Below are 27,203 nucleotides of genomic sequence, written 5' to 3'. Positions count from 1 at the left end.
GACATTGTTCTCCAGTAGCCCTCCTCATTCCCAAGCTCTGACATTCTTTCTACTCCTCTTCCATGATGTTTCCTGAACCTTAGGTGACATGTCCCATTCAGGGATGAGCACTTGACAGACACTTATTTTCATCACTTTGACCAACCTGAATCTGCATTAGCCACCTCCATTTCACAGACACCTCTCTGATAAAGAATGAGAAAAGTACTAGTCTATGTAGTTAGAAACGGAAATGTCTGGAAGACAGTTAAGTCAATTGTGTCTTTTTAACCTTTTTTTGGTGGGGGTGAGTTGGAGGACAGTGTCTCAGTAATATCCCTTGTTGGCCTGGAACTTACTATGTAGACCAGGCTGACCTTGAATTCAAAGATCACCTGTCTCTGCCTCCTGAGTGTTGGGATTAAAGGTGTGTGCCACAATGGCCAGCCTAGTTGTATTTTTAACAATGTAGTTACTCTTTCTAGAATTCTGTATTCCTTTGTGCATATATATTGCTATGTGGCATAGTCATGTCCCTCTGGCTGAAGGACTTCCTTAACTTTTCCTTGTCATGTGTGTCTTGCTGTTGATGGATTCATTCTTTTCGTGACTCAAGAAGTTTTTATTTCATTTTCATTTTTGAGCAATCTTTTTCTGAATTCCAGATTGACAGCCTTTTCTCCTTATTACTATAGCACATTTGCTCCCCTTTGGCTTGCTTGCATTGCTTCCAAGGATTAATTTGATGTTATCCTTTTCTTTGTTTTTCTATACTTCTGTGTCATTTCTCCCTCTGGTCACTGTTAAGATTTTCCTCCTGAAAAAACTCTTAGGAGAGTTTAAGTAACGGGATTGTGATGTGCCTTGGTTAGGTTTCTTTGCATTTCTTTTGTTGGGTGGGACTGCAGTTGTCCCTGGTGTAGGGCTGACTATTCCCCATGACAAGGAACACATATACTATCCAGTATCATGAGAGTCTCAACACCTTTGCTATGGCGAGTGGAGCAGGCACTGTATGAACATTTTTATTTTTTCTTTTATTTATTTGTTTTTATTTTCTGCCATTTTAAAATTGAGCTATACATTTTTACCCCACTCTCCTTCCCTCCTCCCCTCTCCCCTACCCCCTCCCCTCTGCGCCCCTCCCAATTTACTCAGGAGATCTTGTCTATTTCCCCTTCCTAGGAGGATCTATTTATGCCTCTCTTAGGGTCCTCTTTGTTACCTAGGTTCCCTGGGGTTGTGGACTGTATGCTGGTTGTCCTTTGCTTTATGTCTAACATCCACTTATGAATGAGTACATATTATATTTGTTTTTTGATGGGTCTGGGTTACCTCACTCAAGATAGCTTTTTCTAGGTCTGTCCATTTGCCTACAAATTTCAAGATGTCATTGTTTTTATCCCTGAGTAGTACTCCATTGTGTAAATGTACATTTTCCTTATCCATTCTTCAGTTGAGAGATATCTAGGTTGATTCCAGGTTCTGGCTATTATGAATAATGCTGCTATGAACATAGCTGAGCAAATGTCCTTGTGGGGTGAGTGTATATCCTTTGGGTATATGCCCAAAAGTGGTATTGCTGGGTCTTGAGGTAGATTGATTCCCAATTTTCTGAGAAACTGCCATACTGATTTCCAAAGTGTCTGTACAAGTTGGCACTCCCACCACCAGTAGAGGAGTGTTCCTCTTTCTCCACATCCTCTCCAGCATAAACTGTCATCAGTGTTTTTGATTTTGACCATTCTGATAGGTGTAAGAGGGAATCTCAGAGTTATTTTGATTTGCATTTCTCTGATGACTAAGGATGTTGAGTATGCCCTTAAGTGTCTTTTGGCCATTTGAGATTCCTGTGTTGACAGTTCTCTGTTAGATCTGTACCTCATTTTTTTATTGGATTATTTGGTCTTTTGGTGTTTAGTTTCTTGAGTTCTTTGTTTATTTTGGAGATCAGCCTTCTGTCAGATGTGGGGTTAGTGAAGATCTTTTCCCATTCTGTAGGGAGCCGTTTTGTCTTGTTGACTGTGTTCTTGGCTTTACAGAAGCTTCTCAGATTCAGGAGATTGATCATTGTTAGTTTTAATACTTTGAAATGGTTCCTTCCAGTGTAGGGCCATACCACCCCAGTGTGCCTGTCTCAACTGAGGAGTTTTCTCTCACCTCAGCTCATTTTTCTCTCCCCTGGTTCAAGTGCAAGGTTCTAGTGCTTCTGTAAACTCGGGCCCCCTTTTCTGGTTGCTCTTCAATGAGAATCTTCCTGCCAACTTTGGCAGTGGGTGGAGGTCCATGTAGAGAAATCTCAGCATGTCCAAGAGCTATGGTCTTTGCTTAGCCAATTATTATTGGCAAAGAGTCAGAATGATTACCAAAGGAAAAATTGGATTTTAGTCTGATAAAAACTCTGGCCTGTAATCCCAGTACTTGGAAAGCTCTAGCCATGGGATTATGATTTGAGAGCAGCCTGAACTACACAGCAAGATCTTGTCTCAAGTCTTTAATAACAAGTCTTAATTAGTATAATAATTTCTTTGAGAATAATTAAGAATTATAGTCTGTGTTGAGGTTTCTGGGTATTTATCATTTAGTGGTCTCCCTGCTATTTCCACAAGCGATGTATTACTTAGGCAGTCATTGATGCTCAGTGGGCAGTAAACCCAGCAGGCACTGATTCAAACTGTACAGTGCAGACAAAGCATGGGATTACACAACTGTACAGTGCAGACAAAGCATGGGACCACACAACTGTACAGTGCAGACAAAGCATGGGATTACACAACTGTACAGTGCAGACAAAGCATGGGACCACACAACTGTACAGTGCAGACAAAGCATGGGACCACACAACTGTACAGTGCAGACAAAGCATGGGACCACACAACTGTACAGGGCAGACAAAGCATGGGACCACACAACTGTACAGTGCAGACAAAGCATGGGACCACACAACTGTACAGTGCAGACAAAGCATGGGACCACACAACTGTACAGGGCAGACAAAGCATGGGACCACACAACTGTACAGTGCAGACAAAGCATGGGACCACACAACTGTACAGTGCAGACAAAGCATGGGACCACACAACTGTACAGGGCAGACAAAGCATGGGACCACACAACTGTACAGGGCAGACAAAACATGGGACCACACAGCTTCCAGATAATTTGGTGCCTCTTGAGCCCCTGTGGTAACAGATAACTGCATAGTATGAGCTTCAGTTTGCATGTTCCCTGCCTCTGAGATTCTGACCAGCAGTGTGGTGTGGTCCTGAGAGGATATGAGTGTGGACCGTGAAGAGGAGATTGCCAAGTAACAGACATCCAATTGTCTACCCACAGGTGCTTTCTTTATCCCCTACCTCATCTTCCTTTTTACCTGTGGCATTCCCGTCTTCTTCCTGGAGACAGCCCTTGGCCAGTACACCAACCAGGGAGGCATCACAGCATGGAGGAAGATCTGTCCCATCTTTGAGGGTGAGTAATTCTGTGTCCAATTTCAGGATCATAAACTAGTTGCTTATAACCTATAACCCTTATTTAGGATGACTGAGTGATGAACAGCACTTCAGAGATTAAAACAGGACCCCAAGTCTCCATATACTCCATTTCATCTGTGAGCCACAGACTGAGGTAGTTGTGTTGCCCATCAAATAGAATGAGGAGAAATGGTTGAGCGAGGCAAAGTCTTTGGATTAAATGGGTGGAATGCAATGTTATTTTATTACATGTGTTTTAAATATATAATGATGATTTATTTATATGGGTTTTTGGAGACAGGGTTTCTCTGTGGCTTTGGAGGCTGTCCCGGAACTAACTAGCTCTTGTAGACCAGGCTGGTCTTGAACTCACAGAGATCTGCCTGCCTCTGCCTTCTGAGTGCTGGGAGTAAAGGCGTGGGCCACCGCCAGGTGCATAATGATGATTTATTTTTAACAAGACATATTTAGTCAATTAGAAAACATTTTAAAAGAGAATTTTATTTTTAAAGATTTATTTATTTATTTATTTATTTATTTATTTATTTATTTTATTGGTGTTTTGCCTGCCTGCATATGTGTCTGTGTGAAGGTTCTGGATCCCCTGGAATTGGAGTTACAGACAGTTGTGAGCTGCTATGTGGGAGCTGGGAATTGAACCCAGGTCCTTTGGAAGAGCAGTCAGTGCTCTTAATGCTGAGCCATCTCTCTAGCCTCTTACTTAAAGGAGAATTTTAAATGAGAAGACTATTTCAACAATTATTCTACCACCTTGATGTTATGACTTAAAATTTTAGACCTCTTCATTTCATATTTTCTCTCTTTATAGATAAATTTTAATTTATGTTTTTATTCTGAAATAGTTATAGATTCACAGAGAGGTATAAAGATAGTGCAGGGAATTCCCATGTACCTTCATCCAGTTTTCCCCAATGATGACTTTGTACAGAACCACAGGATGTTAGTGAAACCTGGAAATTGACATTGGCGTCATCCACAGAATTTATTCACATCTCTGTGACTTTTCGCCGCCACCCCCATTCTGCGTGTGTTATTCTAATTTTACCGCATGGTGATCATCACTACCACCACCAAGAGTCCCATAGTGGCTTCGCCATACCCATCTCCATCCTGGGGCCACCCCCTCGTTCCCCTGCCTCCATTCCGGCAGACCCTATTCTCCTTTCTATTTCTGCCACTCTGAGAATGTCATTTAATGTCAGTATGAAGTGTTTTTGTGATTGGATTTTGCACTCAGCATGCTCTCCTTTGCATCCAGCAGCCTAGCCAGGCTGTTTTGCATGTTAATAACTCATGTCTTCTCCTTGGTTGGGTAGTATTCCACGACAGTGATGTACATCTGTTCAGCCCTTTAGTCATCAAGGGCTTCACTATTTCTTTTCCTCTCTGTGGTGCTTACAATGCATTGCTATGTAATATACATGATTTAGGGTCTGGTATTCAGTATTTTTGTTTTGTTTTGTTTTTCATTTGTAACACTGATCATTTGATGGTTTGTATAGGTCCATCAATTGAACATATCATAATTTAGAAGTTCTTTGCATGAGGCATTGTGCTAATTTTCCATTGCTTGTAAAACTTTCATATTCTACTGTCATCTCTGTTTATTTAGATAGCTCCCTTCTGCTTTGAAATGATTTGTTTAGAGACAAACTCCTGGAGTAGGATCACTAGATTAAACAGATATCAAGCTGGTGATTCTCGACCTGGTTCATTAGATTGTCCTGTGGCATTAACTGACTGACAATGTCAAAGACATGAGCAAGACTTTCCCCCATTGTCTGTGGTGCTCAGACTTGAACCCAGAACCTTATATGTGTTCTACCACTGAACTACACCCATAGCCCTGTAGAACACTCTAGTGTCTACACAAGTATGGAGACCACTGAGTTACAACATTTGTAAAAACAAACAAAACTCCACCAAGAAGCCTGGCATGGATCAAACTTCTATAGTGCTAGCACTCAGGAAGCTGAGGCAGGAGATAGAGCGTATAAGACCATCCTGGGCCCCACTGACTATATGAAGCCCTATCTTTAAAAACATCGCCAAGGTTGTAGCTACAGAATGGTACCTAATTGTCATATTTTACACCCCTGTAACTATTAGAGATGATGAATATTTTAAAGGTGTTCATCCAGTGTTTATATTTTCTCCTGTGTGAAATGCCTGTCTCTGCTCTCCTGGCTTTGTGATTGTGTGTCTGTGTGCATGGTGTGTGCACCTGTGTGCATGGTATGTTCCTCTGTGTGTGTATGTGTGCACACGCGTATGTGTGTGTGAACCTGTGTGCGTGGATGTGTACGTGTGTGTGTGTGTGTGCACACGGATGTGTGTGTGTGTGTGTGTGTGTGTGTGTGAACCTGTGTGCGTGCATGTGTGCATGTGTGTGTGTGTGTGTGTGTGCGCGCGCGCGTGTGTGTATGCAACCCAGAGGTCATCCTCAGGTGTTCTTCCTCAGACACTGTCCACTATGTTTTTGAGACAGAGTCTCTCCCTGCCCTAGAACTTCCCAAATAGGCCAGGCCAGTCTAGCTGGCCAGGGAGTCCTAAAAATCTGCCTATCTGTGCCTCCCCAGATCTGGCATCAGAAGCACATGCTACCACATCTGGCTTTTTTCTTTTTAAACACAGCTTCTGGGGATCAAATTCAGGTCCTCGTGCTGGCAAGGCTAACATTTTACCAACTGGGTCATATCTTCAGCCCTGCTCTTGCATTTTTACTTCAGAAATATGTCAGATTAATTCTAGGGGAATGAACTAAAGTCATGGTAGAGTTAGTTTTATTTATTTTGAGATAGGGCCTCACTAGTAGACCAGGCTGTCTTTGAACTTGTGGTAATCCAACTGCCTCTGTCTCTTGAGTGCTGAGCATACAGGTATGTGCCACTATGCCTGGCTCCAGCGTTATGTATTTAAACGGTAGCTCAGAGTCTGATAAATATCAAAATTCAGGCTTAACAGCAGAAGACAAGACAAAAGACCAACCTGGGAGACCACTGGAACCACTCCTTGGCCTGGGCTAGGTCTAGCACTTTTTGCTATGGGCCCTGATAGTGGCATGCAAGTCCCTTCCCTCACAGGAGTGGGTGGTATGTGAGACTCTTTGCACTGTCCTGGCCCAAAGCTTCAGTCCCCTCCCCAGGCATCGGCTATGCCTCACAGATAATCGTCAGTCTCCTCAATGTCTACTACATCGTTGTCCTGGCCTGGGCTCTCTTCTACCTCTTCAGCAGCTTCACCACCGACCTCCCCTGGGGAAGTTGCAGCCATGAATGGAATACAGGTAAGATCATTGCGAATAGCCCTCTCCCTTCTCCTGCTTGGCCACCTTCACCAGGAGTGAGGTTGTCATTGTATCCCAGACATCCAATCTCTAGTTCACATTTTGGACTCATAATCTGACAAATAGATTATGATGAACTTCTACGAAGAAGAGTGAGAGGCTGGGACGGAGCTCAGTGACAGACACAGGTCTGGTGTGTGAGTAAGGCCCCAGCTTCCTCCTCCAACACTCCCCTCCAAAGTGAGACTTCGCCAGCCCCACAGCAAAATGTCACGGACTTAAAAAAAAAAAAAAAAAAAAAAACAACTTGATGTATTCTATTTGTGTGCTGTGCAAATAGAACTGGCTTCTTTTACTGTGTTCAGTCACTTATTTGTTTCTATCTGAAATGTGGCCTGTTTGATACGTCAGCGTATTTATTTGTGTTTCATATCTGATATGATTTTAAGTTTTTCCAAACTTGTAATTTATCTGTGCTCAACTCATCCAAGAGTTGTTTTGTCCATTATCAATAAAATTCGCAATGACAACAGTGAAGCTATCCAGGTGGCACTTCTAAACAGCCCTGCCTGTGAGGATGGACATGCTCTCTGTGCAGTCCCCGTGGCTACTGGGCACGTGACATGTGTCCAGGGTGTCTGAGGAGCAGAACTGTGGAATTTTCACTCTAAGTGCCGGAAGGGCTAGTGGCTCGATAGCACAGACAAAGAACTCACTGGCCAGTGTTCTGCTTGGCTTCTCATTGCTCCACGTCATGATCAATGTCCAGGTATCTTTTAGTGCTTGTCCATGAGACAGTGTGAAGGAGTAATGGCAACGATGAATGCATTCTTGTACAGAGAAGCCGTTGGTTCTGAATGGGAGTTTGAATCCTTGACTTGCCAGGTTCAGATTGGCTTTCGTTACACCTTCAGAATCTGGCTTCTGCCTGTTCCTCTTAGCTCACCATGACCACCAGTGGCCTAGTGCTTCCTCCACACAGCCCTTTCAGGCAAGTCCTTGCCCGTCTCTGGTACCACCCGAGTTCCACCATCTTTGTCAAATGAAAAGCCAAATCTTAGAGGTGTGCTTCCCAACACCCAATGATTGCAATAGGCTCCTCCCAAATGACCTTTGGCCGCACACTGACCTTCGGCCCTTCCTGGGCATGCTTCTTCTTGCTGCTTCCTGATGTCATTGTCCTATTAGCTGGAAAGGCTATGAGGCAGGGAATGTGTTTTATCCTAGCATAAGCTGGGTACCTACCTTATAAGCTATCAAGAAATGCTGAAGGCCTGGGACTATGGATCTGACCTAAACCCTGTGACTGGCCATGCATGAAAGCAAAGAGCCCCACTCACCGGGAGCTGTCACTGAGTGGCAAGAGACACCCTGTCTTAGTTCGGGTCACTATTGCTGTGATGAAACACCATGACCAAAAGCAACTTGGGGAGGGAAGGGTTTGTTTGAGCCGCACTTCTGCATCACTGCTCATCACTGAAGGAAGTTAGGACAGGAACAGATACAGGGAGGAAACCTGGAGGCAGGAGCCGACGCAGAAGTCATTAAATAGTACTGCCCACTGACTTGCCCCTCATGACTTTCTCAGCCCGCTTTATTATAGAACCCAGGACCACTAGTCCAGGGATGGAACCACCCACAGTAGGCTGGGCCCTCCCCCATTAGTCACTAATTAAGAAAATGCTCCTTAGCAACGGTTCTCAACCTGTAGGTCATGACTCCATTGGGAGGGGAGGTCACATTTCGGATATCCTGTATATCAGATATTTATATTACAATTCGTAACAATGGTAAAATTATAGTTATGAAGTAACAATGGAATAATTTTATGGTTGGGGGTCACCACAACATGAGAAACTGGATTAGAGGGTTGCAGCATTTGGAAGAATAAGAACCTCTGCTCTATGGGCTAGCCTATAATCCAATTTTTTTTTTTTGAGACAGGGTTTCTCTGTGGCTTTGGAGGCTGTCCTGGAACTAGCTCTTGTAGACCAGCCTAGCTTTGAACTCACAGAAATCCCCCTGCCTCTGCCTCCCGAGTGCTGGGATTGAAGGAGTGCACTACCATCGCCCGGCCTACAACCCAATCTTATGGAGGCATTTTCTCATTTGAGGCTCCTTCCTCTCTAAGGACTCTAGATTGTGTCAGATTGACACAAAACCAGCCAGCACACACACTGGGAGCAAAGCAGAAAGGAATAGAGAGAAGTGGTACATTGTGTCAGGCTTGGCAGCAAACACCCTTGCTCACTGGGCTATTTATGGCCCCCCAAATATCTCTCTTTATATTCCCCAAGATTATATTGATGATAAAACATTAAAAAGAGTGTCAGCATTATATAAAACTCCAAAGTGATGTTCAGGTCATAAAGAGCCACCATTCATTGCCTCACATTTATGTTTTCATTTACTGCTCCACCAGTCCCTTCTATTAATATCTTTGTTCTAGAGATCAGGGAAGTGATGCTTGTGGTGTCAAACTGCCACTCACCCAAGGCCACACAGCCAATACCCTGAGAGTCAGCATTCAAGCCAATGCTCTCTGACCTTGTCCCTTTCAAGCCAGTGCTCTCTGACCTTGTCCCTACATCTGTGTTCTTGGGCACTTTGCTATGTGACTTGCTTAGAAGGTGTTCTTACCATTCCTCCAAAGCTGTGGCTCCACCTGGGACCATTCCCCAGGGAGAGCTTATATTTCAAATCACCTGTCACACAAAGCCTCTTCCCAAGTGCTGTTGGTGCACAAAGACAAACAGTGGAAAGTCCACAGTGGGGGTGTGTGAGAGGTGAGGTCGTCTCGTGGAAGGCTGCTGTGTGGGAGAATGTGTGGCTTGCAGGATTCGAGCCCAGAGCCTTCTGGCCACCTTACTTCGATCCTGTTTTCTTTGGTCATGCCCAATGTCGGCTGATGAACTCTCTCCTTCCTCCCTGGGGTTCATGGGCAGAAAACTGTGTGGAGTTCCAGAAGACCAATGACTCCCTGAATGTGACTTCTGAGAACGCCACCTCCCCTGTCATCGAGTTCTGGGAGTAAGTGAGGCCCCTCTTCCTTTTGGATGTGGCTGTGCATTCCAAAGAGGGGCCTGGGCTGGGGATTTCCCTGGGCAGCACCTATCTCACTTAGTTCTATATTACCTTTACTATGGTTAAAGCAGGACGGTTCTCAGATGAGCTTTATAATTCTCATGTCAGAGGGTATTCATCTATGTGTACCTATACTAACCACCTTCACCTCTGGCTGAAGGTGCTGCATCTCATCCAGACCCTATCCCTAAATGTCATTCACCCACGGCTTGATCCCTGACATCAAGCATCCTCAGATGGATGAGAAAGTTTATGTCCACACCCCTCCCCCATGCTCAGTGAATACTCCAAGCAAACTGAACTGGGCACAGTGTATGTTGATCACACTCTAGGTCTGTTGCCATCTCTGTGCAAAGGAGAGCATCCCGGGTCTTTAGACAAGAGCTTGGAGGTGTCACTCCAGTGCCGACACATGTACCCTCAGGGTTGGGATGGTTGTCTAGCATGTTTATGGCTCTGGGTTCTATCCCCTACACAGAAAAAAAAAAAAAAAAACCAAAACATAAAATAAATAAAAACCAACAACGGGGAGGGAGAGGAAGGAAGCAATGAAACCTTCTCTCTTAGGAGGCGAGTCCTGAAGCTCTCAGATGGCATCCAGCACCTGGGGATGCTGCGCTGGGAGCTGGTCCTGTGTCTCCTGCTCGCCTGGATCATCTGCTATTTCTGCATCTGGAAGGGGGTCAAGTCCACAGGCAAGGTCTGTGCTGGCAAGCGCCCACCCCCGCCCACCCCAGTGCAGCCTGCTTTCCCTGGGGGCTGTCACCCTTGCTTTAGCCTACTCAAGCCAGGGGGGAATGACAACAGCAGCTTATGTGGCTTCCTGCCTTGATTCTGTGCCTCTCACGCACTCCTGGGAAGGAGAGGGGGGGAGGGGCAGCACCAGAGGAACTCCAATTTTGCAATCAACCGTGGGCGTGAGCACCTTGCAAATTTAACAGAGCAACAGGTCCCCATTTCATAAGAGAGTTCAGTGGATAGAGAATGCTGTTTGACCATGCACCTCACATGATTCTCAGCCAGTTCAAGAATTTAGAATTTGGAGGCCTCTCATAAGTCTTCTTTCCTAAGTTGTGCCCTCCCAAGGGATCACACGGCACAGACATTTGCATACCACACACCATCGCTCTAGTTCTAAGCACTTGTGTGGGCAAACGCTTGTGTTCACCCAGCCACTCCACAAATACTGATTAGCATGGAGGGTGGGGCTGGAGGGAAGGAGAGGTGAGTTGTGGTCTAAGACTTGGAGAGACGGAGATGAACAGCTGCGAGGCTGAGGGAAGAGCAGGAGGGGAATCCCTTGGTCTTTTCTGTGGGCTGGGAGCTCCTGTGTCAGACCCCTTCCCGCTGCTGGGGAGTTCCAGCAAGCTCCTTACTTCCTTACTTCTGTCTCTGTTTCTCCTCTGTCTTGACCAGGTGGTGTACTTCACAGCCACGTTCCCTTACCTCATGCTGGCAGTCCTGTTGATTCGAGGAGTGACGCTGCCTGGGGCAGCCCAAGGAATTCAGTTTTATTTGTACCCTGACATCACACGTCTGTGGGACCCCCAGGTGAGAACCTCTACAGGGCCACCACATGGTTCTGGGGTACTTGACCTATATGGAGTATCTCCTGCATGGTCCCCAAAATTTCTGTGGTGGTGGTGGTTAGTGTGGTGGGGGTAGGAGAGTACCCCCTCCTGCAGATGTGTGCCAGCAAGTGCTTGTGATCATACAGGGCCTGACACTGTTTTTTCTTGGTCAACAGCTGCCCAGGGAACCCAGGGGACTTGGGACCCTGGCAATAATTCTTGGGGACTGCAAATACCACTAAGTACTTTTACTACCCGCAGGCTGTGCCCCTTTCCCCTCCTCATTCTCAAATCACACATTTCCTTCTGAGCTTCCTCTCTTATCCCCCCCCAGACCCCCCCCCCGCCAGCCTGCCACCCCCTTTGCCCTGTGGTGCCTTCTCTCTGGCCAAGTGACCCCACCCTCCAGCCTTTGCTTCCTGTTCCCCCCACAGCTGCTGGAGCTGGTGTCAAATTTCCTGTCAGTTGTCTCTTTTCCTTCAGGCCTCCCTTGGTTGTCCATGCTCCCTCACTCACTGCCTATAGTGTCACCGTGTCCACTGGAGAGTTGTGCTGCCTCACAGTGAGGGAGTATGAAGTGGCCTGATTGTGAAGCCCCTGCTTCTGACAGGTGTCTTCTTGGCAGCCATTTTGAAGGCTGGTCAAGCAGCAGGGACATGGAGGCTACGACCCATGTTGCCTGTGCTGCCTTGGCTCAGAGGGGGAAATGTGTCTAGGTTGTCGATGCCCCTCTTGGTTTTGGGGGACTCTCTGTATCAGCACGAGGACCCCCAGGGGACACGAGGACAAGTGGCTCCCAGCACCTAGAAGACTGCTGAATTGCTTCCCTCCAAATAGTTAAAAGTAGCAGGGCACGAGCCCTATCTGTGAAGTTACAGGAAGACAGCAAGGCAAGGGATGGGTGCAGGGTTCCAAGTCCCCGCTGGCCTGAGGCGACACACTTTTCCTTTGGGCAGAACTGGGGTCGATCCAGAACTGACCATTCCCAAGTCTGCAGACTCATCTGGGGGAATTTCAAGTCTTCTCAGGGCAGCCGTGGCTCCCAGCAGCCGGTCCACCCCAGCAAGAATCTCCTCACAAACTCCAGCAGCCTCGGTCCTGAGTCTTCCTGTAGGATATGAGTGTTTTCTTCTCTTCCCTGGTTTCTCACAAACCACAGAGATGCAGGCTATGGTCAAACAGCTGCATGGGGCATTGGGAGCCAACCTATAGGACCAGAGCTATTGAAGCTTCTGGGACTCTGGAGACTGGCCAGCCAAGCTGCTTCACTGTGCAGATAGGCAGACCACAGGCCCAGGCATTTGGAGTATTAAAGTGGTGTTTCTGTTCCATGATTTGGAAGACTTTTGTCATTACCTGGACCCAAAGGGTTATGATGGGTAGTGGACAGGAAGCAGGCTGCTCTCGGGCAGTAGTGTAGGCAGACTAGGTAAAGTCAGGCTTGGAACCACCTTGCAGAAAGGACCCCTTGATGTTCTAAAACAGCAGGTAGGCTGAAAGACCAGAGGAGCCCAATCAATATGTGTAGCTTTGCCCTAACCAGCTGTTTGGAGCTAACAACTGTTACGTCCCTGGCACTATTTTAAGAAGTTTTCATGTCTTATTTCAGCTAATCCTCACGGCATATTAACAAGATACTCCTATGTTATAGATAGAGAAACAGGCCTAGAGGCTCTTAAGATTTTATGGTATTGGAGGGTATCATGTGTGCCAGGCCAGCTCTCTCAACCCCTGGGTTTTAAGACTGTTTATCTTCACATCTGCAGCTGGAAGCAGGTCTGGATGTTGACAAACCCTACAGACTTTTTGATCTCTTCTGGAAGGCTGCTTGTGCAAACTCCTTCACCAAAAACTGTATTAAGCTGCATTCTGTACCAGGCCCATTCTAGGTCAGTGTTTGGCATATAAGTTTCCAGAAGTCATGCATGAGTGTGAGCTAGGAAACCCTCAACTCTGGGGATTAATGAAGCTGTGTCTGGATTGCCTCAGAGAGAAAGGCTTACTGAATGCTGAGCTCCTGTTGCCATCCTTCCAATCCCCAGGCAGCTCTAGGCTGCACAGTGAACTTGCTTGTTCCATAGGCTTTGTGGCTGTGGGCAGGGAGCAGTTTCAAGGGCAGCCAGGTTGTTGTCCCATGTTGTCATCTGTGAGCTGAGTAGTGCCTGCAGGGTGGGACATCCTGCTAGGCCCTAATTGAATGTAGTTGGCACTCCTTGGGGAGTGTGATAATTCCAACTGGTGTTTGCCTGGCACTTGAGAAAGGTACAGAATCCCTACTAGGTAACACAAAGACTAAAGGCATCCCTCCCGCCAAGAGCAGAGGAGGAGAGCCAGGGGAGACTGCTGGGTTCCTCTCTCATTTCCGTCTCTCTGCCAGGCTTGCTGTGTGCTGGCCAGGTTCCTGCCTTTCCCAGGCTCCAGGGCTCATGCTGAGAGCTGGCTCTTAGGAACGCAGCACCTGCTTTGCTCGCACCATGTGTCTCTCCCTCATTGCAACCTCTTGTTCTGCTGAACTTCGGCTGATGAGTAAGAGCAGGCAGTGGGGGTAGATTGTCTGAAGAGCCCTGTGGAAACTTTTAACCCCCACATGTTGCAACTCTCATGAAGTGGGTGTTGTAACCATGGATCAAAACGAATTCTTTTTTTTTTTTTTGAGACAGTTTCTCTGTGTAGCCCTGGCTGTCCTGGAACTTGCTCTGTAGACCAGACTGGCCTCAAATTCACAGATATCCCCCTGCCTCTGCCTCCTGAGTGCTGGAATTAAAAGTGTACACTGCTGCCGTCACCACCACCCAGCAAAACTGGTTCTTTATTTTGGTGTTATCTATGGAGAGCTGAAGCAAGGCTGCTCATTCGTGCTTATCTTCTGCCAGTCACAAGGCTCAGTGCCTGTCATGGTCGAATTGTTTTAATCACTAAATGCATCCTGAGTCAGGTATTGGCCTCATTTTATAGATGGAGACGTGAAAGCTTAGGAAATTGAAGAGAGTTGCTGAGAAGCAGAAGCTGGTACCTGAGAGGGGTAGGTTTGGTCTTGAGTCCCATTTAGAGTGTGCTACCTTACCCTTCATCCTTGATCTCTCTCTCTGTCTCTCTCTGTCTCTCTGTCTCTGTCTGTCTCTCTGTCTCTGTCTGTCTCTCTCTCTCCTCTCTCTCTCTCTCTGTGTCTCTGTGTCTCTCTCTGTCTCTCTCTCTGTGTCTCTGTGTCTCTCTCTGTCTCTCTCTGTCTCTCTCTCTCTGTCTCTCTCTCTGTCTCTCTCTCTCTCTGTCTCTCTCTCTCTCTCTCTCCTCAGGTAGCCTGGGCTGGCCTGGAACTTGCTTTGTAGTTAAGGATGACCTTGAACCCCTGGGTCTTCTATCTCTACTTCCCACGTGCTGGGATTACAAAGTGTGCACCATCATGGCCATCTGAAAACCTATAGATTATATGAGTTCTAAGTACTACTTTTTTTTAAAAAAATTACTCTAGGGTAGGGAATTAATATTTATTTGTGCATTAGGATTTGCATACATTATTTTATTTGTTATTGGACTGATTTTTTTCTGATGAGAACAGATGGTTCAGTGAGGTTAAATCAAGCGTCAGTAAAGAATAGAGGTGAGGCTGGGGCCTAAGTCTGTTTGACCATGGCGGTTCCATTGTAAGCCATTGCCCTTCTGAGAACAGCAGGCATATAGCTACAAATATGGAGGTTGAAGACATTATTCCTGGATCTGCTCTATTCCTCTCTCCCCCAAAGACCTCTTTTTGCCCACACTCCACCAAGTGTTTTTCATACTTTTTTTTTTTTTTTCTGGGTCAATCTTCTGGCCCAGTGGGAGACACATCAGAGTTTTGTTCTGAAACCCAGGGTGCCTGGAATGATGAGGGGATGGGTTGCCTGTGGTGGGGAACAGAGCTGCTTGCTCTGTGTGTTCCCGAAGCCTCCCCACCACTCCATCCTGTTCCATTCCCTACCCCAGCAGGCTTGATGAGCTGCAGCTGCACAGAACTGGGTCTGCCAAGTTCACAGCCAGAGGGCTTTCGTCAAAGGCCACATCTAACCCTTGAGCTCTGAACTCTCGCCCTCCTGTGTGGCAGCTTCTCTGTTCTCATTAACCTCTCTCCTGACATGGCCCATTCTGCTCCCCTGTCCCCAACCCCTGCTAGGTGAGGCAAGCGGCCAAGTCATGGTTTCTCTTAAGTCTTCTTCCCAAATCCAAGTTTCACAAATATGCACGGTGATAGGATGGAGCCACACAGGGTGCCCTTGTAACTCAGGGCCACTGCACTGTGAGGCATGGGGCAAAAGGCCAAGGCTAGGCTTTCGGGTTGTGCAGCTATGGCCTGAATGGCCTAATTGGGAGAAAGCAGCTGACATCACGACAGCTATCCCATTAACTCAGCCCTCTCACCTCCAGCCCAGGAAATCCTCTCTGTGCAGACTCAGTGTCTCTTGCTTCAATGTCCTGATTGTTAAGTGGCCTATAGAGTCAGAAAAGAAAAGGACAGAACGACATGAGAGGCCACTATGTTTCCCTGAGATGATTAGGACACTTTTAGGACAGCCGAGGACCTGGAACATCTCGAAGGAACAGCAGCATAGGTGACATCACTCTCATGTGTCCTTGTGGTCTCCTTAACCCCGCCCTCTGCTTGTCCAGCTGCTCTGGAAGGCTCAGTCCCATCACTCTTCCCCATTGCCGTTTCCGCTCATGGTTATCTGGTACCTTCTACTGTCATCTGGTGAGCTCTAGCCCTTCCCCCACCCTGGACTGTGCTTTCTACTGCTGCTGGCTTTCCCCTGGAGGGGGTCCTCAGGGAGCAGAGAGCTCAGACAGCTCACCCCCTTTCTCTGCCATATCTCTATTTGGTCCCTCTGCCTGTAGAGACAGAACTGTAATAAGAGGAGGGATAACTTGTCTGCATCCAATGCCATTTCTCAGTGATCCCATAGCTGACTGTTGGTATCGCCAGGGAGCTTTGGAAAAACTCCTGGTTCTCCTCCAGCCTGTGGGACTCCATGTCTCAGCTGTGGATGTTGGCTGAGGAGCAGGAGTGATTCTATGTCGTCAACTGCCCTTGGGTCCCCTAGACCCCATCCTGTGGAGGAAGATGGACACTTGAGTAAGACCGATGATCAGAGAGTGGAGGGTGGGATGAGGGTAGAGCAGGGAGAGTGGGGTGGGGGTTATGGTTAGGAAACTAGGGAGGGGCAGGAAGGAACTGGGGAGCTGTGGGGTGAGAGGGGCACTGGAGGTTGTGATCTGTGGAAGGAAATGATGGGAGGTAAGAGGGCCGTGGCCTCCAGAGCCCACCTCCTGCAACCCTGCTTAACCCTGAGCCTTGATGTTCTTTCTCGTTGGGATATTATTCTAGCTGTTAGATCTAAACCACAACATGTGAGGCTGGGTCAGCCAGCTGAGATAACAGTGACAGCCACACTGAGGTTTAATGGGAGAAATTTTGGCTTTCCACTTCATCTTCTGGACACCTGTGAGTGGAGGGCTATTCTCTTCCCTTTTAAGACACAAAGGATTGTGGGGCAAAGATACGGGCTTGAAATGGCTTTGATACTATGGACCCTCATCCCTGGAGATGCCTTCCCTGCTGCTCACAATGCCCTGAAACCTGAGATAGGAGGACGCGGGGCAGAGCCGCGGGCTTTATATCCATGACTGAATACCTGATACCAATTTATAGATCTAGAGCTTCCGCCAGTCCTCCCCACCATGCCTCTGCTAGTCCTCTTTGAATGCCCAACATCTGTTTCATCCTGTGGCATCCCCAAGAAATCCATTTAGGAGCCCAAGACGGAGAGCCACTAGGTGAACAGTGGGAAAAGATCTGCCACCATGCCTAGCCAGAGCCTGGGGCATGCCTGTGTTCTCCCATGGAGACTCACATGGGCTTTCGTACTGTTCAGCTCCCTCCTTTCCCTTGTGTAGGTGTGGATGGATGCGGGCACCCAGATCTTCTTCTCCTTTGCCATCTGTCTGGGGTGCCTCACGGCCCTGGGCAGCTACAACAAGTACCACAACAACTGCTACAGGTGACTCTCTCGCCTCCCGCCAACCTAGATCAGGGTGGACTTCGTTAGCTCATGCACCTGGTCCATTTGCATCCTATCTTGGTACCCCACGGCTATGGAAAGGTCATAGAAGTCAGCTGTAGGCTGGGCAAAGGATTGCTTTTCAAAGGGTAGGACAGATGTGATTGGCTGGAAGACCCCATGAGGTATACAACCTTCCCTGGCTTATTAAGAGGCTCGTAGGTGCTAACAAGCTATGCCAGCAAGGCTGGAAAGTTATCACTAATGTTGTGCAATGGTGACCCTGTCTTGGTGACTCTACCTGGCAAACAATGCGTCCTTATACAGTCTCATTTCACTGCCTAGGCCTACCTCCCAGACACCCCTCTTCCCTTTATCATCGCTGTCTTGTGCCTACCTGGTTCACACTCAAGAGTTTCAGCCAGGTTTAACCAAGAATTCTATTGTGCATTTCAAGATCAAATTGAAATGTCTAAGAGTTATTTATTATTTGTGATTATCTATATCCAAACCACATGGGCTCACATCAGAGTGGCCGTGTCCCTAGGCGTATGGTAGTAGTGTGTCAGGGTGGAGGCGCCGGAGTGGCTGGAACTTTCAGTGTTTTCCTTCCACATGGCATCACTCTTTCAGGACCACCACGGTTTATTCCACATGTGAGCTAGTTGGGGGTTAAAGGGGCTGGAGGAGGGGTGCAGTTGAACAGTCTGAATTCTTCCAGGGAGCCCCACCCTTGGTCTTTGCAACTGTGGGAGAGGCTGTTTTCCCTGGGGTTTCTGTAGCTCCTGGACAGGAAGCCCAGGCCTTTGGCGTTCTCTTGGGACCTAGCCCGATGCTCCTTCTCCCACCTGCACCCCACAGGGACTGCATCGCCCTTTGCGTCCTCAACAGCGGCACCAGCTTTGTGGCCGGCTTTGCCATCTTCTCCATCCTGGGCTTCATGTCTCAGGAGCAGGGCGTGCCCATATCTGAGGTTGCTGAGTCAGGTGAGTGTTCTGGGGAGGTTGAGGACAGGCACACCTTTGGCAACCAGGAGCCAGAGTTAATGCTGAGAAAATTTCCAATTTTGGAGCATTTCAAGTTTTTAGAGTAGGGAAACCTAACTGTATGGGTCCATATAAATATCCCCAAACAACAACAACAAAAACCCCAAGCAATTTTGATAAATGACACTGATGCAGTATATGGCACATGCTATGTCGAGCGTCTGGCTTGTATCAAGAGATGTAAACCATGTGAAACTGAGCCCAACACTACACTGGCTGTTCTAGTGTGGGAACTGGGTCCAAGGTCACAGGGTATCCTTGGCGTTTGGGAGGAAGCTTCCTGTGGCTTAACCAGGCTTTGGCAGGGGAATTTGTTTCTGCCATTAGAATCAGCTTAGAGAATGTGTCAGTGGGTTCTCTTGATTCTGGTTCACTCATGATGGGGACAGAAAAGACTTCAGGGTAGCCAGTGAGTTGCAGGCCCAGACCAAATCCAGCCCTGGGTAGTTCCTTTACTACAGCTGTCAACACAGTAAGACCACTACCCTTCCCTGCCCTAGGTTTCAGCAGGTCCCTCCCATTTTCTCACACTTTTCTTCAGGTCAGCTTCATGGATTTGTTTGGCCTGCTGGCTTCTGGACCGCATTCTTAGCTTGAGACCCTTGGTCTGAGGCAGTAGATCTGAGTGTCTATAGAGCCCTTGTTAGACCCAAGTTTCTCCATGGCTAGGGTCTCTAGGTTCTCTTCTTGCTGTAATGTGATGGGGGTGGTGCCGTGGACTCTGGGAACCAAGTAGAGGCTTGGGTGGCTTGTGTCAGTATGTGCTAGTGATGACAAATTTGGGGGCAGTTTCTTCCAGCTCTGTTATTCCATGGCCCCATCCTGGGAGGCCCTGGGGTTGCAGAGGCCTGGGGCTGGCTCAGGTTCTGGCCTGTGTTCCTCTGCTCCTGCTGTAGGCCCCGGCCTGGCTTTCATCGCTTACCCTCGAGCTGTGGTGATGTTGCCCTTCTCACCTTTGTGGGCCTGCTGTTTCTTCTTCATGGTTGTTCTCCTGGGACTAGATAGCCAGGTATCTGAGGGATGAGTGGGTGTGGAGGGTAGTGGTTGAGTTTATACCCCCATGAGACCTTGAATAGTTGGGGACTGGGTGGCTGTCAGAGGTGGATGCCTCTCTGGGGACCTGGAGGAGCTTTCAAGCTCACACCCACATACAGGGGTAACTGCTCTGGAGGCTTGATGTGGAGGCTGCTGGCTGGGAGGAAGCTGGAGCTGGCTGACAGGGCTGGCTCTGGGAGCTCTCATTCCCCCACTTTCTCTTACCCTCTCATTCAGTTTGTGTGCGTAGAAAGCCTGGTGACAGCGCTGGTGGACATGTACCCCAGGGTGTTCCGTAAGAAGAACCGGAGGGAGATCCTCATCCTTATCGTGTCTGTCATCTCCTTCCTCATTGGGCTGATCATGCTCACAGAGGTGAGAGTCTGGGAGGCCAGACGGGGACCTGATGAGGAGCCAAACAGACAATGACACCTTCTGGGAAGGACCGCAGGATAGCCTGCAGACTTGGGGCACTAGACCTCCATCTTTAGCCCCCTCAGAAAGAATGGTTGAGGGGTAATATGGCTCTAGGTAACAGAGAACAAACATATGGAGAGAATGGATGGGAAATTTTAGAACGGGAAAGCTAGCTCTCTGGTGGGATCCCATGCTTTCCCAGGAACGACCTCAAAGGGAAAGGGGTACCTTGGGGATGGGTGGCCTTCTGTCAGTGTCACATTGGAGAAGACAGGCGACAGAACCCGTCAGCTACAGAACCTGGCTATCCTTCCTCAAAAGGCTGGATACACTGTGTGGAGCTTTGGGGTCTAGCCCTAAACAGTCTTGGGGACAACAGTAACAGCTCTCTGATGTTCTCTATATTCCATCCAAAAACAATGAAAGGAAACAGCGATTGCCTTTGGCTGCTGGGACTTCAGAGCTAAAGCTCTCTTGTCTTACACTATCGTCTGTGAGCCTCGCCACCTCTGTCCTGCTGGGAGGCTGCGGGACATGGGGGTCATAGAGGCTGGCCCTTCTGCATACTCCCCCAATCATCTCCCACACAGGGCGGCATGTACGTGTTTCAGCTCTTCGACTACTATGCGGCCAGTGGCATGTGCCTTCTCTTTGTGGCCATCTTTGAGTCCTTCTGTGTGGCTTGGGTTTACGGTGAGTGTCATCAGCCCTGGGCCCAGAGCCTAGCATGCTCTTCCAGGCCAGCACTCTCAGACAAAAGGGAGATGTCTGCTGCTCACACTCACTTTTCCTGTCACAGCTGTACCCGGAGCACCCGAGGAGTCTCCATCTTGTCCTGTTGAGTCCTTTATCAGCCTCAGTGGTTCCTCTCCCTCCTGCTGTGTGTGCCCATGAACCCCAGCCAACTGCTTTCTCCCGGCCACAGTTCCAAGAGGCAGCGATGTCACTCTGTCCATGCCCATTCTAGTCTGTCTGACCCCATCCCAGTCTCTCACAGTCTGAAATGTGTCTTCTGCCCTTCTTCTTTCCCCTGACAGGAGCCAGCCGCTTCTATGACAACATTGAGGATATGATTGGGTACAAGCCATGGCCTCTTATCAAATATTGTTGGCTCTTTTTCACCCCAGCTGTGTGCATGGTAACAGAACTCTCAAGGGGTAAAGGCAGGGGGCAGGGTGGAGGGGGATTGTGGTTGCAGCAGAGTGGAGGCCCATAGTTCCGTAGGCCTTGGGTGCCATCTTAGATTTTCATTCACTCTCTCACTAGGTAAGATAGGAAGAGAAATTCCTTCTTTCCCCGGCACAGAGGATTTCTTCTAATCACAGAGGGATTAATCGAGGTTCGAGACTGTCAGATGAGCTGACCAATAGCACGGCTCGAGGCTGATGTCAGATTCAAGGTTGACCAATAGCACAGCATGAGGCTGCTGTCCCAGGCAGGGCTGAAATGCAATGCTAGGTTGCTCAGAATCATGCTTGTGAGCACAGTGGCTGGTCCACAGAGTGCTACACACACACACACACTCACTCACACACACACACACACACACACACACACACACACACACACACACACAGTCTCGGTGACTCACTCACAGGACAAGTGTCAGCTCTACACACACACACACACACACACACATACACACACACACACCACACACAGTCTCACAGGACAAGTGTCAGCTCTACACACACACACACACACACACACACACACACACAGTCTCACAGGACAAGTGTCAGCTCTACACACACACACACACACACACACACACACACACACACACACACACACAGTCTCACAGGACAAGTGTCAGCTCTACACTTTATAGACAAAACAAGCTCAACAGGCGAAGCACTCACACCATCTAGGATATTTCAGAGAGTTCGGCAGTTCCGGAGCTCCTACTGGGTGCCTGATATGAACTAGTTGGGTAGCATAACAGGAGACTGGTGTCCTAATGGCTGACTCTTGGTGCAGGAGATGGCACACAGTTATGTCCTAAAGTAGAGCCGACTGAGGAGAGGAACCCAAGGGCCTTGCAGGGACAGGGGATGTACTCTGCAAATAGCTATCCAGGAGTGGACTTTGAGCAGAATGTGGGTGGTGCTTGGTGACTGACTGACCTAGATAGGCAGCACAGCCTGCTGGGAGAACAAGCCCTACCAGACAGCCGTGAGGGTGGGATGGGGGTCCTGATAGCCCAGGGCCCCAGCACCAACCTCTTTCTCTTCCGTTTCACTCTAGGCAACCTTCCTGTTCTCCCTGATCAAATACACACCACTGACCTACAACAAGAAGTACACATACCCGTGGTGGGGGGATGCCCTGGGGTGGCTCCTGGCTCTGTCCTCTATGATCTGCATTCCTGCCTGGAGCATCTACAAGATTAGGACTCTCAAGGGCCCGCTCAGAGAGGTAGGAAGGAAGCAGTGAGGGGTGGGAACCTCACTGGATGAGTAGGGTTTGGATGGCAAGAGGGTTGCCTCCCACGGGAGTTGGTGTAGAGGAACCACCCCCATAAGACTTGGCGTGGGTACCAGGGATCCAGAGAAAGAGTACTTGGGAGTCTTAACAAGGGTTATGGCAGACCTGCAAGGCCCAAGCTGTGACTGTGGGCTTGGCAACCGGAAGCAGGTTTACAGCAGGGAAGGCAGACAGACATTAGTCATGAGGGACACTGGCAGGCATACCTCTACCACGACAATGATCTCTACTGTTCTTTCAGAGGCTCCGCCAGCTCGTGTGCCCAGCTGAAGATCTTCCCCAGAAGAACCGACCAGAACCTACTGCTCCTGCTACACCTATGACATCCCTTCTCAGGCTCACAGAACTGGAGTCTAACTGCTAGGGCCTTTGACGTGCCTGTGAGCCTGGCTATGGGGACAGCCATGGGAGCAGAGGGCAGAAGCATCCCCCTGTTCTGGGGCAGATAAGACAAGAGGGGGTATTTGGAACCCACCTTCTGATCTGGGTACCTCCTATATAAACTCTCCTGTTCCAGGGTGGTCCAAATATTATGTCATGCCCACATCAGTAACACCCCTTTGAGGCAGCTTAGGAAGCCCAGCAAGGGCTGGGGAGGTGAAAGCCTGGCTGGTCGCTGGGCCCTCTTTCCTACATGCCATTAAATCTAACTTCCTTCCACAAATGCTTGCCGATATGCCTGGTTTCTGCCCTCTCTTTGTGCCTTGCCCCCCTCCTCATCATGAATTTGTGGCTCGAGGGTCCTGCCTGCTCCTGACTCTCCTTCCTCACTGAGTTTTTACTGGATCGCATGGCAGGTATGACTGCTCTGGTTGGGCAGAGGGACAAATGATGGGTCCAGGTCAATGCCCTCTATCACACATTTGAACTGAAGAAAGCTGCCCTCTCCTCCGTGCTTTCCTAAAGGGTCATGTGTGGCCCTGCACTATCCTCACCCCAACTTCTCACCACGGTTCCACCCTCCTCTCTCCTACCTTCATCATAGGTTTAAAAAAGGGAGATGGAGGGAAGGACAAACGGGACCAGGTCCTGGTTACAAGATGGAAGAAGACAGACTGGTTACAGTTTCCTCCTGTCCACATGACCCTTGTATCCCTGGCCTGCTTGTCAACAGGGCTGATGCAGGCTGAGAGAAGGTTGCCAGCTGGGCTTTTGCAGACTCATATGAATGCAGAGGTGTAGAGGAAGCCCTGCCCAGACTCCGCCAGCAGAGGGATCCACTTCCTTCAGATGGCCTTATTCTGAGCTAGCAAGAGGTTCCAACACAGGGTACTGTCACTTCCGGATGTGACCACAAGGGGGCGGCATTGTTATGTGCTCAGCCCGGAACGTCAGTGATGAACCCTGAAGGCTAGGTTTCAAGAGTGTATCAGACAGAAGGCAGTCGAAGCTCCAGGATGTTGCCTGGAGGTCAAAGCAAGGTCCCAGGCGTGCCTTAGTAACAGACCTCTAAGGGGATGAGGAGGAGTGTCAGTTGCTGTTGTGTGATGTCAACGTGGATGGAACGTGCATTTCTCTCCATCTAGTGCAAGGTCTACCTGGGTCCTCCGGGGCTCCTTGACTTGACTAAGTGACCTGTGACACTCTGAGATGCTCAGGCATCCAAGGTGGCTTCTCAGTGTTTGACATACATGTCAGTTCCAAGGGAAATGTATTGAAATCCTTGCCAGTGTTTAGGTTTCTATTTTGTATCTGAAGGGTCTGTAGAAACCAGTGACAGAGACCCTCCTGTGTGAGGACATTGATTCTTCCTCCTAGGTGCCTTGGATGCAGGTTTGGTCACAGTCCTGCAGCTGTAATGTGCCCAAACGCAGGATTCCACTGTCTCACACCTCCACCCGCCTGACCATGTTTCTAGAAGACCCATGGCTACAGCACCGCGTTTTATTGACCACCCATACAGGCAGACCCAGAATCCAAGCCATGTCTTCTCTTTTTTGAGACAGGGTTTCACTATGTAGCCTTGGCTGGCCTGGAGTTTTCTTTGTAGAGCAGGTTGGCCACTTGCCTCTGCCTCTGAGTGCTGAGATTAAAGGTGTGCACCACCGTGCCTGGCCTAGAAGCAGTTTCCTTCACAAACGAACAAAGTGTTCTGAGAGGGAGTCATGGAGGGTGACTGGGAAGGCCATTCTGAGTGTACGCTATCTGTCTCTCTGGTCCCTTGTTTGACGAAAGTTTTCTAAATATGCTGAGGACGTTTTCTAAATCTCTTCAGTGACAGTGAGGTGAGTCCCTCTCACAAGACTCACAAATGATGGAATAAATAGTGTGCAAACATTGTGTTATAGCCTAACAGCCAGGGAACTGGCTCTGTCCCTGACTTGTGTCTCCCTCATGACATGTCTTGGTAGAAACTCCTTGTCATTCATGCTCATTTTTCAGGTGTGGGTAACCTGAAAAATGTACCCCACCCACACAGGCCTATTACAGGGTTCAAATGGAGTCAGGAGCCCAAGTGTTCTTTTAGTAAAGTATTGGGACAGGCGTGGGAGAAAAACCAGGCTATCCATGTAGGGCTGACAGGTGGGAATGTGAGAAATGAGGCTGGTGTGGTCAGGTTTGGTCAACACGGTTTCATTTTGGCTTTTGTTTTGTTTTTAGACAGGATCTCAGCCTTAGCTCAGGGTGACCTTGAACTCACAGAGATCCTCCTGCCTCAACTTTCCCAAATGCTGAGATTATAGGTATGAGTGACCTATAGTCTAGGTGTGAGCCTAGAGCCTAGAGCCTAGGTGTCGTCAGGGTTGGGAGCTTCTTCCATGGTACTTGGCACTTCTATGGTACTTGACTTTGGCTGGGGTTGGGGCAGAGAGGAGGTGAAGAATGGAGGAGAACTATGAACTGTGTCTCTACCTGGAAGGGCAGAGACTGGATCCTGCAGTACCCCGAAGAAGAAAGCAGGGTAGGAAGGGGAGGCCACACAGTTAGAGAAGGCTGGTGGGCAGGCGGGTGGGCAGGCAGGCAGGAGAGCCTTATGGGAAGTGATCTCTTAAGGAGAAGGCAAAGGGCTTGGAACTACTGACGTCAGAGAAGATGCTCAGGGCATCAGGGAGGCATTTACTAGACACTGAGCCTACTAGGCTGCCTGGAGACTTCAGCTGCCCAAGGTTCACACTCAGGCATATGCACACAGCCCCTGGTGAGCCCTAGACAATGTGTGCCTATGCAAAGCCTACCCAGGAGATCTTCACAGCCTTCCAGCCTTCTTTGACCCTTGACTCTCATACTCAATAACTTAGGCAAACGAAGCCCTCAGATGCTCAATTTTTTCCTCTAAATATGCTAATGTTACCAGTCACCCAACAGCATCACCAGCCTCCAGCAGAGGCAGCTCCCCTGGAAACACTTTGGCAAACCCTCCCATGTACTATGTCTGCACCTCAACAGTGGCTCTCCTCATAGCAGGAAAGCCCAGGCGGTGTTCAGGACAGCTACTACCTCTCACTCTCAGGAAGAAGGATGTATATTTACTGAGCTAAGTGAGGTGAGGAAGACGTTCCCCCAAACAGCCTGTGGTCCAATGTCCCTGCTCAGTATGGGGAATTGTCCAGGAAAAAGTGGTACTGGAGCCCTTCATGTCCTGTTCTGCCCCTGGTTCTGAGAGACCAGCATGTGCTGTCCCAGCAAAGGAATGAGTACGATCAATTTCTCCTGCAGTTGCATCTATCTCCTTCCCTCTTTCCCTTCCTCGCTCCCTCTCCCCATCCACCAATCCATCCATCCATCCATCCATCCATCCATCCATCCATCCATCCATCCAATACAGGCCAAGGGTCTGCTCTGAGGCAGCATGTATTAAATGCTAAAACAGCAGTGGAGACTCATGCAATCAGACTCCTGCCCATTAGCTGTTCATGATCTGAGAAAGGAGCATGCGATAATGGAATCCAGAGACACAGGTTCAGATCCCAGGCTCTCCAATTACTGTGTATGGGCATGGGTTGAATTGTTTCACTTCTATTCACCCCAGCAGTCTCCTCAAGAAGAGAGTCCTTAATATCCATATCTCAAGGCTCCTAAGGGAGGCGATACATGGTGTATCCAGCCCAAGTTAGGAGCTCAGAAAATGGGCTCCATGCCCCTTCCCTGTGAGCATGCACGGGGTCAGAAAGTGATAAATGCCAATGGTTCTTCCTGCAGCAAGATTGTATATCCATTTCAACTCAGCACAGCACTTTGCAGGTGTTTGCAAAGACATGGTCTCTGGTTTCTTGAGTTGGGATGAGCTTGGTTAAGGAGGGCAGACATTAAAATAGGGAGACAAAGGTCTGAGGTAGCCAGGTAAACATGGGGAAGGATTAGGTAAAATCAGATTCTACTCACTGGGAAGAATGGGGAGAGAGTCAGACTGGCAAAGTTGGGTCCTTTGTTTTTCATACACTCTGGTGTCTCTGGTGCATGAAGCACTAGGGAGGGGGCATGATGGCGGGCCCAACCTGCAAAGATAGAGCAGACCCAGCAGGGCAGGCTGCACCCTGCCAGTTGAGCATGGGAGTGAGAGGTGTGTGGATTCTGGCAGGCCATGACTCTTTCTTCCAGAGCTAGTCCCCAGCCCCACTTCTGGTTTCATAGAGGTAAAGGGGTTGAGAGCCAGCCTCATTCTGGTTTTCCTTGATGGGAAACAGAGGCCAAAGGGGGCCTGAGGGATGGTGAGGGGGTGCCAGTGGAAAATTACAGACTGCCAGTCTCACTTCACACCCTCCACTGCTAGGAAGTTGTAGCAGACAAAGGGGAAGTCCACGTAAAGGGAAATTTCCCTTTCTCCCCACAAC

The 27,203-nt window shown here is 48.7% G+C and overlaps 1 protein-coding gene across 2 annotated transcripts in view; it reads left to right on the top strand.

Moving 5' to 3' along the window:
• Positions 1-22,954, top strand: part of Slc6a13 (solute carrier family 6 member 13) — a 33,838-nt gene extending 10,884 nt beyond the window's left edge. Inside the window, exons 2-14 of one of the 2 annotated variants that reach the window (XM_035448759.1) lie at positions 3,316-3,450; positions 6,619-6,759; positions 9,705-9,789; positions 10,411-10,543; positions 11,260-11,394; positions 17,343-17,446; positions 18,308-18,432; positions 19,389-19,501; positions 19,765-19,902; positions 20,535-20,637; positions 20,982-21,082; positions 22,192-22,362; positions 22,673-22,954. In XM_035448759.1, coding sequence (XP_035304650.1) covers positions 3,316-3,450; positions 6,619-6,759; positions 9,705-9,789; positions 10,411-10,543; positions 11,260-11,394; positions 17,343-17,446; positions 18,308-18,432; positions 19,389-19,501; positions 19,765-19,902; positions 20,535-20,637; positions 20,982-21,082; positions 22,192-22,362; positions 22,673-22,795 — 1,607 coding nt within the window. In that variant the 3' untranslated portion in view covers positions 22,796-22,954. The remainder of the gene's footprint in view (positions 1-3,315; positions 3,451-6,618; positions 6,760-9,704; positions 9,790-10,410; positions 10,544-11,259; positions 11,395-17,342; positions 17,447-18,307; positions 18,433-19,388; positions 19,502-19,764; positions 19,903-20,534; positions 20,638-20,981; positions 21,083-22,191; positions 22,363-22,672) is intronic. The other variant, XM_035448760.1, reaches the window with a different exon arrangement.
• Positions 22,955-27,203: the final 4,249 nt, after the last annotated feature.

The sequence above is a fragment of the Cricetulus griseus genome, chromosome 8 (genome assembly GCF_003668045.3).
Source record: "Cricetulus griseus strain 17A/GY chromosome 8, alternate assembly CriGri-PICRH-1.0, whole genome shotgun sequence".
In the NCBI taxonomy this organism is placed as follows: Eukaryota; Metazoa; Chordata; class Mammalia; order Rodentia; family Cricetidae; genus Cricetulus; species Cricetulus griseus.
The sequence above is the reverse complement of the archived record's forward strand: the minus strand, read 5'-3'. Positions and strand labels throughout refer to the sequence as shown.